The 17373-nt window shown below is 45.3% G+C and overlaps 2 protein-coding genes across 2 annotated transcripts; both read right to left on the reverse strand.

The window, feature by feature from the left end:
- Positions 1–1887: 1887 nt before the first annotated feature.
- On the reverse strand, positions 1888–4859 carry LOC125550519. The gene is made up of 3 exons (XM_048713536.1): positions 4556–4859; positions 4404–4450; positions 1888–2221 (listed from the first exon to the last, which is right to left on the reverse strand). The coding sequence occupies exons 1-3, from the start codon at positions 4752–4754 to the stop codon at positions 2087–2089; spliced, it is 381 nt and encodes a 126-aa protein (XP_048569493.1). The 5' UTR covers positions 4755–4859; the 3' UTR covers positions 1888–2086.
- Positions 4860–5036: 177 nt separating this feature from the next.
- On the reverse strand, positions 5037–7958 carry LOC125550518 (glycosyltransferase BC10). The gene is made up of 2 exons (XM_048713535.1): positions 7157–7958; positions 5037–5908 (listed from the first exon to the last, which is right to left on the reverse strand). Exons 1-2 carry the CDS (start codon positions 7688–7690, stop codon positions 5267–5269), a joined length of 1176 nt encoding a protein of 391 aa, XP_048569492.1. The 5' UTR covers positions 7691–7958; the 3' UTR covers positions 5037–5266.
- Between the last annotated feature and the right edge of the window lie 9415 nt (positions 7959–17373).

Below are 17373 nucleotides of genomic sequence, written 5' to 3' on the forward strand. Positions count from 1 at the left end.
TGTTGGTTCTCTTTGCTGTTGCTGAACAATCGAACTGAGTTGAACAGAATCAAGATCGATCTCAGTTTACTTTACCCCATCCGTCCATCACTTGTGGTGTCTATTACCAAAGCGAGGTCCATCCATGGAAGAACTGATGAAGGAAGCGCACGCCCTCTTCTGCGGCGGCTGGAGCATAAAAGAGTCCCAGGTTTTCATAAGCACGCTCCAGCATCTACTAACGGCGGCGACCAAGACCGACGACGAGCCTGACGCGGCGAAGACGACGAGGTGCTGGGCGACTCCCCAGCGCTGGCTGCTCACGCTGGACACGCCCTCGCTGCGCGCCGCGCTGTGGAACCCCTCGACCAAGGAGAAGGTGGAGCTCCCATCAATGGAGAAGGACCTTCCCCGGAACTGCAAGTGCCTGCTGTCGCGCGAGCCCGGCTCCCGCGCAGGCTGCGTGGTGGTGGTCGTCGTCGACGACGAGCCGGTGATCTGGTTCTGCCGCGTCGGAGGCGAGCGATGGAGCAGGCACGAGTACGAGATCATTGTCGAGAAACCACGGGGTTCACCCAATTTTCGCTTGGTGAAAAAACAGTCTTTCGAAGAAGCAGGGTGTGCAACGAACCTCATCTCTCCCGACGAAGAAACAAGAACAGAGTACATCTTGGAGGGACACAGCTGGAAGAGAATAAGAATACCAAGCGACGGGCATGGCAGTCATCGATTCCAGATACGGAGCATCGCCGCCGTGGACGGCAAGTTCTACTTCGACGTGTCCCCCTCGAAGCTCGGCGTCCTCGACTTCCTCCCGGGCCCGACGTTCACCATGATGGACACCAAGGGAGCGCGAGTCGCATGGGATTCCTGGGAGCTGGCGTTCCCTCATCTGGCGGAGTCCCGCGGGAGGCTCTACCTGTTCGTCATCGCCCATAATAGTCTGGCCAGCATCGCCCTCTACAAGATGGATTTCTCGTCGCTTGCATGGTCCAAGGTGGATCGCGTCTATGATCAGGTGTTCTTCCTGGGCAGGTTGCATTTCTCGGCGTCGTATTCTGCATGGGAGCTTGGTTTGACGCAGTGTAATGTCTACTATCTGGGCCGTACGAGCTGCTCAACGTGTTCTCTGCCGGAGACAAACGTCGGCCTCGCTCCAACTGCATACACGGGGCCGATCTGCCGGCTCCGCTGCAGGGCGTATACGATGTGCTCGCCAGAGCTTGTGCTGGTTTCACCATCGGCGGTAGCTAGAAGAAACGAGGAGAAGAACAATGTATATCTTCAGTCATTCCGGGATATGTTTGTGCTCGTCTAATTATTAAATATATAATCCCCTTTCTTCAAATCAGTATATTCCGGGATATGTTTGTGCACATTGAGTTTAGCTTTCATTTATTTATTTATTTCTGAGGGAAAGGGGAGTTAGAGTTTCATTCTGAAGTTAACAAGCTGTGCTATAGACAGTTCTACCATGATCTGCTACTCTGTTTTGGTCCCTGGAAATTTTCATAGGAACAAACCCCCTACCCACCATAAGACTCTTGATCTCTAAAATAAGATGACCATAAGGCATAAGCCAACCGATCCAGGGCCTCAGAAGATCGGGTGAGCACATCGTAGCGCTGTTGAGAAATCTGATTGAATCGTGCATGGAGCTCAGCTTCAAGAGCATCAGTACAAAAGAATAAATGACGGTATGCAGCAACGATTACGCTCCCATCATCCCTTAATATCATACCAGACCCTGCCGCCCCGTCCGAGGAGAAGGAGACATGTTCTGAGGGCACAACTACAGTGTATGCGGGTTGGGAATTTGGGATGGAATAATTTTCTATTTTTCCCTGTCCTGAATTCTAGAACTTATGAAAATCTTTGATTTTGCAAAAAATGAAAGACAATATCAGATCAAGCAAAGATTTGTGCTGCACAGATGAGACGACAATGATGAAACGGAACAAGTTGCACCAGATTTAAGAGGCGAGTGAGGTGCTAAATGCTAAGCTTATTAACTCCTTGAGAACTTAACCGGGCAAGGAATTTTCCTATCGAAAAAGCTGTTTCAGCCATTTGGTGGCTGGCGTGCTCCTCTCATGCTCAACACTAGCTACTTGTTCTTGTCAAGCCATGCGAGAATTCCTTTCTCCGACTCCGTGAGCTCCTCCACTGGCTTCTCTCTAACCGAGCCTTCCATGAAACCAAAATAATCCTTGTAATTCCTCTTGTAAAAGTCGTCCAGCCTCTGGAACATATGAGAAAACAGCAGAACATAGTTAAGTGCAACCACGGCGTAGAAGCTCTTGTCGTTCAATCTGTTGCTCCAGTAAACATTCTACAGAGGCTGGAACACCTGAGACTTAAACTAGTATGATAGTTGTATTTAACTGTGTAGGTTGGGTTTGCAGGTAGCACAAGGTTCCCTATTTAAATCAGAGACATCTACTGCAAAACCAACAAACTGAAACATTGTACTACAAGGGTAGAAAATCACAGCACATGTCAAACCTTTTCGATTTTCACTTTTTTCATGAAAAATGGAAAAGCAAAGGGACAATTTTTTTTGATAAAAGAGAGCTCTAAAGCAAAGGGACAATAGGTATAAAGCAACTGAAGCAATGAAATTGGGAGCATATGGACTCAAATGAGTAGTTGGAAAAAAGCTGATGATTTAATAGTGAAATGCATATAGAATATTGAATCAAAACAAAAGCAAAGGGCTTCTTCCATTTTTGCCATGATGGGATAATACCAAGGAAACAATTGAAGGAAGGCCACATACCTCCTTGTCATTCTTCTCTTTGTTTTCCTTTGACCTCTTCACATAATCTACCCATATGCAGGCAGAACCAGTTATCTATCCAAGGTGAACAGCAAACCGACCACAAATACTAGACCCCGAAAATTGGACCAGATGCTTACATACCTTGCAATAGCGCCTTTCTAGATTCGCTAGCCTCGGGTATGGCTGCGGCGGATGCCAGTAGAGTGAGGAGGCACCTTCTGTTAACTCCATTCCTCTGAGCCAAGGTGACCAGATGCTTTCCCGCGGAATGATGAAGAGATGAAGCTGCTGCGACCGGCCTTCTGATTGTGTCCATTAGTTTACCTGGAGGCTGAGTCATGGGATGAGATGAGTTTGCTCTCCAGTGTGCTCTCTTGATGTCCTACATGGAAGCGTCGCCAGGCTGCTGCTACTTGATATGATATGATATGATGAAATCCTGGAATGGACCAAGGCCACAGGTTTTTCTCTGGATGGAAACAGACAGGGGCAAATCAGACCATACGCAGTACTGCTTGGGCTTTGGACAAGTCTGCATTTTGGACAACCCTTTTTGCCTTTCCGGTATCTTCATTATTTTTAGGCCACATATTTGAATTATTTATCTTGCCTCTACGTCGACATTTTCCCAACAAATTTCTAGTAATACATTCTGATTAGCAAAGAAGATATACAGAGCAAGAGAAAAGATTTCTTGTCCATTGTCAGGTTACTGTACAAAATAATAAGTACAGATCGGTGTATAATGATGTCCATTCTATGAATTTTTTCTGATTTTGCAAAAATGAAACATACTGTCAGATCAAGCAAAGATTTGTGCTACTGCACAGATGAGATAGCAATGATGAAACAGAACAAGTTGCATCAGGTTTAAGAAGCAAGTGAGGTGCTATATGCTAAGCTTATTAACTCATTGACAACTTCACCGCGGAAGGAATTTTCCTACAGAAAAAGCTGTTTCGGCTATTTGGTTGGCGTGCTCCTCCCATGTTCAACACTAGCTACTTGTTCTTGTCCAGCCACGCGAGAATTCCTTTCTCCGACTCTGTGAGCTCCTCCGCTGGCTTCTCTCTAACCGGGCCTTCCATGAAACCGAAATAATCCTTGTAATTCCTTTTGTAAACGGCGTCCCGCCTCTGGAATATATGAGAAAACAGCAGCACAATTAGTTGCAACCACGGTGTAAAATCTTCTCGGTCAATTTTTAGTCCAGTAAACTTGGTGATGAAATTGACAACATTCTGAAGAGGGCTGCACTTGATTTCGCTTGAGATGTAAACTAGTATGATGGGTTGCCGGTGGCACAACCGCACAAGGTTCCCTATTTTAATCAGAGACATCTACTGCAAAACAAACAAACAAACTAGAACGTGTACTACGAGTAATAAGGATAGAAAATTACAGCATAGGTCAAACCATCCTCAGGTTTTTCATGAAAAATGAAAAGGCAAAGGGACAATAAGTATAAAAGCAACCGAAGCAATGAAATTGAGAGCAGATGGACCCAAATTATTAATAGTTGAAAAGGCTCATGATTTCACAGAGAAATGCATATAAATTACTGACTCAAAACAAAAGCAAAGGGCTTCTTCCATTAGCAATGATGCGATACCAAGGAAACAGTTGAAGGAAGGCCACATACCTCCTTGTCATTCTTTTCTTTGTTTTCCTTTGATTTCTTCACATAATCTACAAATGCAGGCAGATTTATTTTATCTATCCAAGGTGAATAGCAAACCGACTACAAACATCGGATGCAATAAACCCGGAAAATCGGACCGGATGCTTGTGTACCTTGCAATAGGGCTTTTCTTGATTCACCGGCCTCAGGTATGGCTGCGGCGGATGCCAGTAGAGTGAGGAGGTACCTCCTGTTAACCCCGTTCCTATGAGCCAAGATGGCCAGATGCTTCGCCGCTGAATGATGGAGAGATGAAGCTGCTGCGACCGGCCTTCTGATCGTGTCCATCAGCTTACCTGGAGGCGGAGCCATGGGGCGAGATGAGTTTGCTCTCCTGTGTGCTCTCTTAATTCCTACATGGAAGCCTAGCCAGGTTGCTAGATGTTGAAATCCTGGAATGGACCAAGGCCACAGATTTTTCTCTGGATGGAAACAGACAGGGGCAAATCTGACCACATGCAGAACTGTTTACACATGTAAACATACTTCCGTTAACATTTTTGCTTTCCTGGTATCTGCATTTTATTTTTATTTTCGGGCCACATGTTTGAATTATTTTTCTTGCCTTTATCTCGACATTTTTCCAACACAATGTCTGGTAATACATTCTGATTAACACAAAATATACAGTGCAATAGAGCAAGAGAAGAGTTCTCTTGTCCACTGTCAGGTTACTGTACAAAATAATAGTACAAATTTGTGTATAATGATGTGGGCAGAGTACAGGTTGTCATCCATCGAAATAAGCCCATGCCTCCACACATGTAAACCTACCTATGATCTAGTATCAAAACTTACAGGGGGGCACCTGTTAAAAGCATACATCAACCATAACCCAGCACAGTGGGCGCTAGCACTAACAATGGCTGCAGCGCACTTGGTGCGAACTTCCGAGCAAACAGGAAGCATGTTGTGGAATTTTGATTATTGTAGAGGCAAGTCCGTCCCGTTTGGACTCTTCTCAGGAATTCCTCAGTGATATCTCCCCTACCAAACGTGGCTGGATGTGCACCACCTCTCGACCAGTCTACCCAGGTGACACTTCTGTTAGCAAGGCTTTGCGGAGCTTCAATCGTGAGCATTGTAGGGAAATAGTGTTCATCGACATAACAATGAGGCCTGCAGAACTCCTTGAATTTCGGGTAATAGCGTGTGTCTCTGATGATCTCGATGGCAAGATCTCTGTCTACTTCAAACCATTGCGAGCCTTTGCGCCATTGTTCGATCTCAACCTCAGGGGTCATGTTATAATTATACCGGCCCCGTCCATATGGCCCAGGATCATCAAACACCATGACAAAGCTTTGGCTTGAATTCTGAAAGTAGTCGTATGTGGTGTTGAAATCAAATATGGGAATGCATGACTCAGACACAAGCACAAACCACTCATTAGATATATCCAGCAAAGCATTAGCCAGCAGGCGTCTCTCAGCATCACACATGGTCATCTGACCCCATTCGGCAACCTGTGAGCACCAAACAGATCACATATTAATTTCAGGTACACGGTCATCTCAAGTTCTGAGCACAACAGGGAAGGTAAAGATTTTTTTTAGTCTTCCTGCATGGGTGTGTTGCTAAATTACTACTCCCTTCGATCCATAATAAGTGTCACAGTTTTGAACTAACGTTAGTTCAAAACTGCGACACTTATTTTGGATCGGAGGGAGTACTTGATATGTGGAAATCCTGAAAGGACAAGTCATAGATTGTTCTCGGTGAAAGAAGACAGAGACAAGTCTGCCCAATTGCAGATCTGCTTGGGTTCTGGTCAAGCTGGAAATGTTTGTCTCCTGACAGACTGTCTAGAAAATGGCTCTACTAGGCCATACGCTGCCGCATACAAGGAATGGGTTATAAGTTCTGGTTAGAGCCCTAGCTGTGCCTGTTCTAGAGTTCCCTGACTCTACCTATTATAGTACCAGTTCCAGTTAGGGCGCGGTGGCTACTAGATATATGGGTGACAGAATGCATACCAGTTACTGATTTTAAGAATCTTGCCCCAGAGTAAGTTAGTGATATAGTTAGTAACAGGTGGATCACATCATGTAGGCCTAAAGTTAACTCCAAAAGATACATAAATACAGTACCATAATCCAAACCTATCAGGGCTATCAATCAACACGTCTACTAAACTTTTCGTTGTAATGGCGGTCCATGCTCGGGAAGGTAGCTCGCTGTACCTACATTTTCTCCTTCAAGGCTTCAATGCAAAAATGCACAGTTCTTTTATATATATTTAAAAAAATAACAAAGGAAGTTCAGAAATTTTCACTGCCAACAGCTGTTTTAATCACCCAAGTTAGCACCCAACATATGCAGTGCCTGAGCTCTAACATGTGCATTGATCATAGGCTCCTTACTGTAGTAACTAGTAAGTAGAACCACGGCTCAATGTAATGGCTGAAACGTGGGGATTCAGTTACAGGTTTGTCATAATATCACGTATGAAGTCGTGGAGCAACAGTACAGTACAGCTCAATCCCAGTCTTGATTTGGCATAGTATCAGTACAGCACAGCTCAATGTAGTAGTACAATCTTGGCAGTTGGCCTACGACTGAATATGGTTTGCTGTTGGTATCACTAGATCAGCATGAGTAGGCAGCCCACCTATCACACTCTGATGGCGTCCTGCTAGGTTGAGTACGCGATCACACTACCAGTCTACTACGGCATGAGGAGGCGAGGCCGAGCAGGCGAGAGGGGAGCTAACCTTACTGGGGATTTGGCGGTGGTAGAAGACGGAGTCTTTGGTGAAGTTGGCGCGGTAGGAGGGGAGGGCGTGGACGTAGACGGAGTAGCGGCCCTCGTGTCCCCGGAAGAAGCGCTCCCAGAGCGGCGCGAGCGGCAGCGGGCCGCGCGTGAGGAACATGAAGGCGACCTTGGGCACGCGGGGGAACGGGTAGGGGCGGACCCGGGGCGCGAAGGACGCGCGCCAGAGCAGCTCCTCGTCCGTCATCGCGTGGCGCGCGCGGGACGGGGGGCGCGTCCAGCGCTCGAGCCCGTCGAGCGGCTGCGGCTCGGCGGAGGCGGAGGCCCCGAGGCAGGGGCGGAAGATGGCCGGCGCGGCGGCCGCGAGCGTGTGGCGCGCCATGTACATGCCGGCGGCGGAGAGGCCGACGCCGAGCAGCAGGAAGCCGAGGAAGACCTTGAGCATCCCGGTGGGGAACACCCTCCCGCCGCCCTGCCCCGGCGCCCCCAGCCTCGCCTCCTTCATGTCCTCCATGGACGCCACCCGCGCCTGCATCGCGCCCGCCGGACGGCTCGCGGCTGCTGGTGGTGCTGCTACCGGGAGCTAGGTGGTGGAATCTGGCAGATTTGAGGCCGCGCGTGGCATGCTCCGGGCACGAGGCCGGGTCGGGGGCGCGCCGAATCGAGGGGCAACACGTAGGTTGGGTGGGGGGCTAGATCTGGGAGGGGGCGGTGGTTGGTGCGGCGCGGACTTCGATTCGGCGGACGGAGCGGCTGGTGGCGGTGGGGGACGGCGGTGGTGGGGGTGGGGGTGGGGTGGGGTTCTGGAGGGTGGAGGCCGCCTAGGGGACGAGTAACGTCTCACGGGTGCCCTACTCAGTGACGGAGGAGGGAGCTGCGGCTGCGTGGACTGGGTCTACGGGTGCTGCGAAGCCGGGTAGAGGATTCGGTGCTCCTGTGTACGGAGAGCGGTGCTGGAAGACCGGGTTCGTCGAGGTTCCGGGCTTGGCAGAGGACGGGAGAGATCTTTGTGTCTCGTGGAGTCGTGACGACGTGCTGCCGTGGTTTCCGGTGGATCTCGCCTCATGAAATGGCCAATCCCGAGAGCGATGTTTGTACCACTCCTACTACTAGAACCGGAATTTCTTAACAACATCCAAGAAATATGGTCTCATGCGTCTCTAGAAAATGCTCATTAGGGCATGAACCATGGAGGCGTCGTGTTGATGCTGCCTCATGCCCATCCACGTAGACGAGGCTGCCGGTGAGATTTACATGCATCAAGATAGACAACACAATAGTACTTTATTAGACATCAATAACCATCTTTTCCTCTCCCCTCACTCTTCTGTTCATGCATTTTTCACCATCTTTCACCGGTTCATTCTTTCTTGCTTTCTTTCTTTTTCATCTCTCTTCTCTTCCTCCATTGCCTTCATCTTTTGTAGGGAAGTAGAGACCGGTTCCTTTGCCAGAGGCGGGTTCCTTCTAAAAGCAACTCAGTGAACCTCGTTTGGACCACTTCTGGCTAATGTGATAACTGGGGCATCTGTGTAGCTCAATCCTTTTTGTGGCAAAGGACAGGCTGGAATTTTCTCTTATAGTAGGTACAACGCTCTTGAGGACACACGAGAATTTCATCTAGTCACTTTCATCATATTTGTTTGATTCGTGTTTGTTACTTTGATAATTTGATATGTGTGTGGACCGGTGCTTCGCTGTTGTTCTTACTTGAACAAACCTCCCACTTATGATTACCCCCTCTCGCAAGCATCCGCAACTACGAAACATATGGATCCAAATCAGCCCCTTATGAAATAACGCATAAACTAGGGTTTAAGCTTCTGTCACTCTAGCAACCATCATCTAATTACTACTCTACAATGCATTTCCTTAGACCCAAATATGGTGAAATGTCATGTAGTTGGCGTTCACATAACACCACTAAGGGAAACAACAACATACATACCATCAAAATATCGAACGAATACCAAATTCACACGATTACTTATGACAAGATTCCTCCCATGTCCTCAAGAACAAAAGTAACTATTCACAAATCATATTCATGTTCAAGATCAGAGGGTTGTTGAATATCATTAAGGATCTGAATATATAATCTTTCACTAAATAAACCAACTAGCATCAACTACAAGATGTAATCAACACTAATAGCGATCTAGAGGTATCAATATGAGGTTTTTGAGACAAAGATTGAATACAAGAGATGAACTAGGGTTTGATATGAGATGGTGCTGGTAAAGACGTCGATGAAGATTGGTCCTCCCACGATGAGAGGGTTGTTGGTGACGACGATGGTTTCGATTTTCCCCTCCCGAAGGGAAGTGTCCCTGGCGGAATCGCTCCGCCGGAGAGCAAAAGTGTTCCTGCCTAGGTTCCGCCTCAAAACGGCGGCGCTTCGTCCTGAAACCTTTCTTCTATTTTTTTCTAGGTTGTCACCATATAGGAGAAGATGGGCCCCGGAGGCCTACCATGGGCGCCACAAGCTGGGGGGGCATGCCCTGGGGGGTGGGGCGCGCCCCCAGGCTTGTCGCTTCTTGGTGGGTCCCCCTCTGGTATTTATTTCACTGATAATTTTAATATATCCCAAAATAATTCTCCGTCAATTTTCAGCTCATTTGGAGATGTTCAGAAAAGTTGCCTCCGATATAGGCCTTTTCGGTCCAGAATTTCAGCTGCCGGTAATCTCCCTCTTCATGTGAAACTTGCAAAAAAAAGAGTGAAAAGACATGAGAATTGTATTATAAAGTGAAATAACAGTCTATAAAGCAATAAATATCACCATGAAAACAGGATGCAAAATGAATGTATCACTAAGCAACATGCTAAATTGATCTTAGAAACGTACAAGTTAACTAAGAAAAATATTAAGCATTTGAACGCTAAATATAAACTTGCTGAAGATAAGGGTAGAAACACATGTTGTCTTTGCATCTGGAGATCTTATTAGGTTACACTTACGTAAAATATAGGTTTTATTATCTACGCAGGTCAAAGCTAATGCCACATGCTAATGTTTCTTAAGGTGTTAGAGAAAATAAATAATCTCTACTCTTATAAAAAAACCGAGTTGGTGATGATGATATGCTTGCCATCTTGCAATATAGACCGTCTGATCTATATCTGACGGATAGAAAGCAAACTATGGCAATTTTGCAAAAGGATACCCGTGTTGGGGAACGCTGTAATTTCAAAAAAATTCCTACGCACACGCAAGATCTATCATGGTGATGCATAGCTACGAGAGGGAAGAGTGTTGTCCACGTACCCTCGTAGACCGTAAGCGGAAGCGTTATGACAACGCGGTTGATGTAGTCGTACGTCTTCACGATCTGACCGATCCTAGTATCGGAAGTACGGCACCTCCGCGATCTGCACACGTTCAGCTCGGTGAAGTCCCACGAACTCTCGATCCAGCTGAGCGTCGAGGGAGAGCTTCATTAGCACGACGGCGTGATGACGGTGATGATGAAGCTACCGGCGCAGGGCTTCGCCTAAGCACTACGACGATATGACCGAGGTGGATTATGCTGGAGGGAGGCACCGCACACGGCTAAGACAATGATCAACTTGTGTGTCTATGGGGTGCCCCCTCCCCCGTATATAAAGGAGTGGAGGAGGGGGAGGGCCGGCCCTCTATGGCGCGCCCTAGGGGAGTCCTACTCCCACCGGGAGTAGGATTCCCCCCTTCCAAGTAGTAGGAGTAGGAGAGAAGGAAGGGGAGGAAAGGGGGGGCGGCCCCCACCCAATTCGGATTGGGCTAGGGGGGCGTGCCTCACACCTTTTCCCTTCCTCTCCTCTATTCCACTAAGACCCAATAAGGCCCATATACTCCCCGGGGGGTTCCGGTAACCTCCTGGTACTCTCAAAAAAGCCCGAACTCATCCGGGACCATTCCGATGTTCAAACATAGGCTTCCAATATATCGATCTTTATGTCTCGACCATTTCGAGACACCTCGTCATATCCGTGATCATATCCGGGACTCCGAACTACCTTCGGTACATCAAAACACATAGACTCATAATATCGATCGTCACCGAACGCTAAGCGTGCGGACCCTACGGGTTCAAGAACTATGTAGACATGACCGAGACTCATCTCCGGTCAATAACCAATAGCAGAACCTAGATGCTCATATTGGTTCCTACATATTCTATGAAGATCTTCATCGTTCAAACCGCACAACAACATACGTTGTTCCCTTTGTCATCGGTATGTTACTTGTCCGAGATTCGATCATCGGTATCTCAATACCTAGTTCAATCTCGTTACCGGCAAGTCTCTTTACTCGTTCCGTAATGCATCATCCCGCAACTAACTCATTAGTCACATTGCTTGCAAGGCTTATAGTGATGTGCATTACTGAGAGGGCCCAGAGATACCTCTCCGATACTCGGAGTGACAAATCCTAATCTCGATCTATGCCAACTCAACAAACACCATCAGAGACACCTGTAGAGCATCTTTATAGTCACCCAGTTATGTTGTGATGTTTGATAGCACACTAAGTGTTCCTCCGGTATTCGGGAGTTGCATGATCTCATAGTCATAGGAACATGTATAAGTTATGGAGAAAGCAATAGCAACAAACTAAACGATCATCGTGCTAAGCTAACGGATGAGTCAAGTCAATCACATCATTCTCTAATGATGTGATCCCGTTAATCAAATGACAACTAATGTCTATGGTCAGGAAACATAACCATAATTGATTCAACGAGCTAGTCAAGTAGAGGCATACTAGTGACACTCTGTTTGTCTATGTATTCACACATGTACTAAGTTTCCGGTTAATACAACTCTAGCATGAATAATAAACATTTATCATGATATAAGGAAATATAAATAACAACTTTATTATTGCCTCTAGGGCATATTTCCTTCAGTCTCCCACTTGCACTAGAGTCAATAATCTAGATTACATTGTGATGATTCTAACACCCATGGAGTCTTGGTGCTGATCATGTTTTGCTCGTGAGAGAGGCTTAGTCAACAGGTCTGCAACATTCAGATCCGTATGTATCTTGCAAATCTCTATGTCTCCCTCCTTGACTTGATCGCGGATGGAATTGAAGTGTCTCTTGATGTGCTTGGTTCTCTTGTGAAATCTAGATTCCTTTGCCAAGGCAATTGCACCAGTATTGTCACAAAATATTTTCACTGGACCCGATGCACTAGGTATTACACCTAGATCGGATATGAACTCCTTCATCTAGACTCCTTCATTTGCTGCTTCCGAACCAGCTATGTACTCCGCTTCACACGTAGATCCCGCCACGACGCTCTGCTTGGAACTGCACCAACTGACAGCAACACCATTTAATAAAAACACGTATCCGGTTTGTGACTTAGAGTCATCCGGATCAGTGTCAAAGCTTGCATCGACGTAACCGTTTACGACGAGCTCTTTGTCACCTCCATATACGAGAAACATATCCTTAGTCCTTTTAAGGTATATCAGGATGTTCTTGACTGTTGTCCAGTGATCCACTCCTGGATTACTTTGGTACCTCCCTGCTAAACTAATAGCAAGGCACACATCAGGTCTGGTACACAGCATAGCATACATGATATAACCTATGGATGAAGCATAGGGAATGACTTTCATTTTCTCTCTATCTTCTGCAGTGGTCGGGCATTGAGTCTGACTCAACTTCACACCTTGTAACACAGGCAAGAACCCTTTCTTTGCCTGATCCATTTTGAACTTCTTCAAAACTTTATCAAGGTATGTGTTTTGTGAAAGTCCAATTAAGCGTCTTGATCTATCTCTATAGATCTTGATGCCCAATATATAAGCAGCTTCACCGAGGTCTTTCGTCGAAAAATTCTTATTCAATTATCCTTTTATGATATTAAAAAATTCAGTATCATTTCCGGTCAACAATATGCCATCCACATATAATATCAGAAATGCTACAGAGCTCCCACTCACTTTCTTGTAAATACAGGCTTCTCCAAAAGTCTGTATAAGACCATATGCTTTGATCACACTATCAAAGCGTATATTCCAACTCCGAGAGGCTTGCACCAGTCCATAAATGGATCGCTGGAGCTTGCACACTTTGTTAGCACCCTTTGGATCGACAAAACCTTCTGGTTGCATCATATACAATTCTTTTTTAAGATATCCATTAAGGAATGCAGTTTTGACATCCATTTGCCAAATTTCATAATCATAAAATGCGGCAATTGCTAACATGATTCGGACAGACTTAAGATCTATGGGTGAGAAGGTCTCATCATAGTCAACTCCTTGAACTTGTCAAAAACCTTTTGCAACAAGTCGAGCTTTGTAGACAGTAACATTACCGTCAACGTCAGTCTTCTTCTTGAAGATCCATTTATTCTCTATGGCCTGCCAATCATCGGGCAAGTCAACCAAAGTCCACACTTTGTTCTCATACACGGATCCCATCTCAGATTTCATGGCCTCAAGCCATTTTGCGGAATCTGGGCTCATCATCACTTCCTCATAGTTCGTAGGTTTGTCATGGTCAAGTAACACGACTTCCAGAATAGGATTACCGTACCACTCTGGTGCATATCTCACTCTGGTTGACCTATGAGGTTCGGTAGTAACTTGATCAGAAGTTTCATGATCATCATCATTAGCTTCCTCACTTACTGGTGTAGGAATCACTGGAACTGATTTCAGTGATGAACTACTTTCCAATAAGGGAGCAGGTACAATTACCTCATCAAGTTCTACTTTCCTCCCACTCACTTCTTTCGAGAGAAACTCCTTCTCTAGAAATGATCCATTCTTAGCAACAAATATCTTGCCTTCGGATCTGTGATAGAAGGTGTACCCAACAGTCTCCTTTGGGTATCCTATGAAGACACATTTCTTCGATTTGGGTTCGAGCTTATCAGGTTGAAGCTTTTTCACATAAGCATCGCAGCACCAAACTTTAAGAAACGACAACTTGGGTTTCTTGCCAAACCACAGTTCATAAGGTATTGTCTCAACGGATTTAGATGGTGCCCTATTTAACGTGAATGTAGCCGTCTCTAAAGCATATCCCCAAAACGATCGCGGTAAATCAGTAAGAGACATCATAGATCACACCATATCTAGTAAAGTACGATTACGACGTTTGGACACACCATTACGTTGTGGTGTTTCGGGTGGGGTGAGTTGCGAAACTATTCCGCATTGTTTCAAATGAAGACCAAACTCGTAACTCAAATATTCTCCTCCACGATCAGATCGTAGAAACTTTATTTTCTTGTTACGATGATTTTTCACTTCACTCTGAAATTCTTTGAACTTTTCAAATGTTTCAAACTTATGTTTCATTAAGTAGATATACCCATACCTGCTCAAATCATCTGTGAAGGTGAGAAAATAACGATATCTGTCGTGAGCCTCATTGTTCATTGGCCCACATACATCAGTACGTATGATTTCCAATAACTCTGTTGCTCACTCCATTGTTCCGGAGAACGGAGTTTTAGTCATATTGCCCATGAGGCATGGTTCGCAAGTACCAAGTGATTCATAATCAAATGATTCCAGAAGTTCATCAGAATGGAATTTCTTCATGCGTTTTACACCAATATGACCCAAATGGCAGTGCTAGAAATAAGTTGCACTATCATTATCAACTCTGCATCTTTTGGCTTCAATACTATGAACATGTGCATCACTACTATCAAGATTTAGTAAAAACAGACCACTCATTAAGGGTGCATGACCATAAAAGATATTACTCATATAAATAGAACAATCATTATTCTCCGATTTAAATGAATAACCGTCTCGCATCAAACAAGATCCAGATATAATGTTCATGCTCAACATTGGCACCAAATAACAATTATTTAGGTCTAAAACTAATCCCAAAGGTAGATGTAGAGGTAGCGTGCCGACGGCGATCACATCGACTTTGGAACCATTTCCCACGCGCATTGTCACCTCGTCCTTAGCCAATCTTCGCTTAATCTGTAGCCCCTGTTTCGAGTTGCAAAAGTTGGCAACTGAACCAGTATCACATACCCAGGTGCTAATACGAGCATTAGTAAGGTACACATCAATAAGATGTATATCAAATATACCTTTCACTTTGCCATCCTTCTTCTCCGCCAAATACTTGGGGCGATTCCGCTTCCAGTGACCAGTCCCTTTGCAGTAGAAGTACTTAGTCTCAGGCTTAGGTCCAAACTTGGGTTTCTTCACTTGAGCAGCAACTGGCTTGCTGTTCTTCTTGAAGTTCCCCTTCTTCCCTTTACCTTTTTTCTTGAAACTAGTGGTCTTGTTGACCATCAACACTTGATGCTCCTTCTTGATTTCTACCTCTGCAGCCTTTAGCATTGCGAAGAGCTCAAGAATCGTCTGATCCATCCATTGCATATTATAGTTCATCACAAAGCTCTTGTAGCTTGGTGGCAGTGATTGAAGAACTCTGTCAATGACACTATCATCAGGAAGATTAACTCCCAGCCGAGTCAAGTGGTTGTGGTACCCAGACATTCTGAGTATATGTTCACTGACAGAACTATTCTCCTCCATTTTGCAGCTGTAGAATTTATTGGAGACTTCATATCTCTCAATCCAAGCATTTGCTTGAAATATTAACTTCAACTCCTGGAACATCTCATATGCTCCATGACGTTCAAAACGCCATTGAAGTCCCAGTTCTAAGCCGTAAAGCATGGTACACTGAACTATCGAGTAGTCATCAGCTTTGCTCTGCCAGGTGTTCATAACATCTGGCGTTGCTCCTGCAGCGGGTTTGTCACCTAGCGGTGCTTCTAGGACGTAATTCTTCTGTGCAGCAATGAGGATAATTCTCAAGTTACGGACCCAGTCCATGTAGTTGCTACCATCATCTTTCAACTTAGCTTTCTCTAGGAACGTATTAAAATTCAACGGAACAACAGCACGGGCCATCTATCTACAACAACATAGACATGCAAAATACTATCAGGTACTAAGTTCATGATAAATTAAAGTTCAATTAATCAAATTACTTAAGAACTCCCACTTAGATAGACATCCCTCTAATCATCTAAATGATCACGTGATCCATATCAACTAAACCATGTCCGATCATCACGTGAGATGGAGTAGTTTTCAATGGTGAACATTACTATGTTGATCATATCTACTATATGATTCACGCTCGACCTTTCGGTCTCAGTGTTCCGAGGCCATATCTCCATATGCTAGGCTCGTCAAGTTTAACCCGAGTGTTCTGTGTGTGCAAAATTGGCTTGAACCCATTGTATGTGAACATAGAGCTTATCACACCCGATCATCACGTGGTGTCTCGGCACGAGGAACTTTAGCAACGGTGCATACTCAGGGAGAACACTTATACCTTGAAATTTAGTGAGAGATCATCTTATAATGCTACCGCCAAACTAAGCAAAATAAGATGCATAAAGGATAAACATCACATGCAATCAATATAAGTGATATGATATGGCCATCATCATCTTGTGCCTTTGATCTCCATCTCCAAAGCACCGTCATGATCACCATCGTCACCGGCTTGAAACCTTGATCTCCATCGAAGCATCGTTGTCGTCTCGCCAACTATTGCTTATACGACTATCGCTACCGTTTAGATATAAAGTAAAGCAATTACATGGCGATTGCATTTCATACAATAAAGCGACAACCATATAGCTCCTGCCAGTTGCCGATAACTGTGCTACAAAACATGATCATCGCATACAATAAATTTAGCATCATGTCTTGACCATATCACATCACAACATGCCCTGCAAAAACAAGTTAGACGTCCTCTACTTTGTTGTTGCAAGTTTTACGTGGCTGCTACGGGCTGAGCAAGAACCGTTCTTACCTATGCATCACAAACCACAACGCGGTATAGTGATTGCTTTTTGATCTTCAGAAAGAACCTTGTTCATTGAATCTGATTCAACTAAAGTTGGAGAAACTGACACCCACCAGCCACCTGTGTGCGAAGCACGTCGGTAGAACCAGTCTCGCGTAAGCGTACGCGTAATGTCGGTCTGGGCCGCTTCATCCAACAATACCACCAAATCAAGAATCAACTAGTGACGGCAAGCAATATGTATATACCCACGCCCACAACTCCTTTGTGTTCTACTCGTGCATATAACATCTACGCATAGACCTGGCTTGGATGCCATTGATAGGGAACACAGTAATTTCAAAAAAAAAAAATCCTACGCACACGCGAGATCTATCATGGTGATGCATAGCTACGAGAGGGAAGA

This window comes from Triticum urartu, chromosome 4 (genome assembly GCF_003073215.2).
Source record: "Triticum urartu cultivar G1812 chromosome 4, Tu2.1, whole genome shotgun sequence".
Lineage (NCBI taxonomy): Eukaryota > Viridiplantae > Streptophyta > Magnoliopsida > Poales > Poaceae > Triticum > Triticum urartu.

Coding starts and splice junctions, on each gene's coding strand:
- LOC125550518 (XM_048713535.1), bottom strand. CDS start 7,690: ATGCAGGCGCGGGTGGCGTCCATGGAGGACATGAAGGAGGCGAGGCTG. Junction 5,909..7,156: donor ACCGCCAAATCCCCAGTAAG/GTTAGCTCCCCT, acceptor TGGTGCTCACAG/GTTGCCGAATGGGGTCAGAT.
- LOC125550519 (XM_048713536.1), bottom strand. CDS start 4,754: ATGGCTCCGCCTCCAGGTAAGCTGATGGACACGATCAGAAGGCCGGTC. Junction 4,451..4,555: donor AAGAAAAGCCCTATTGCAAG/GTACACAAGCAT, acceptor CTGCATTTGTAG/ATTATGTGAAGAAATCAAAG. Junction 2,222..4,403: donor AAGAAAAGAATGACAAGGAG/GTATGTGGCCTT, acceptor CATATGTTCCAG/AGGCTGGACGACTTTTACAA.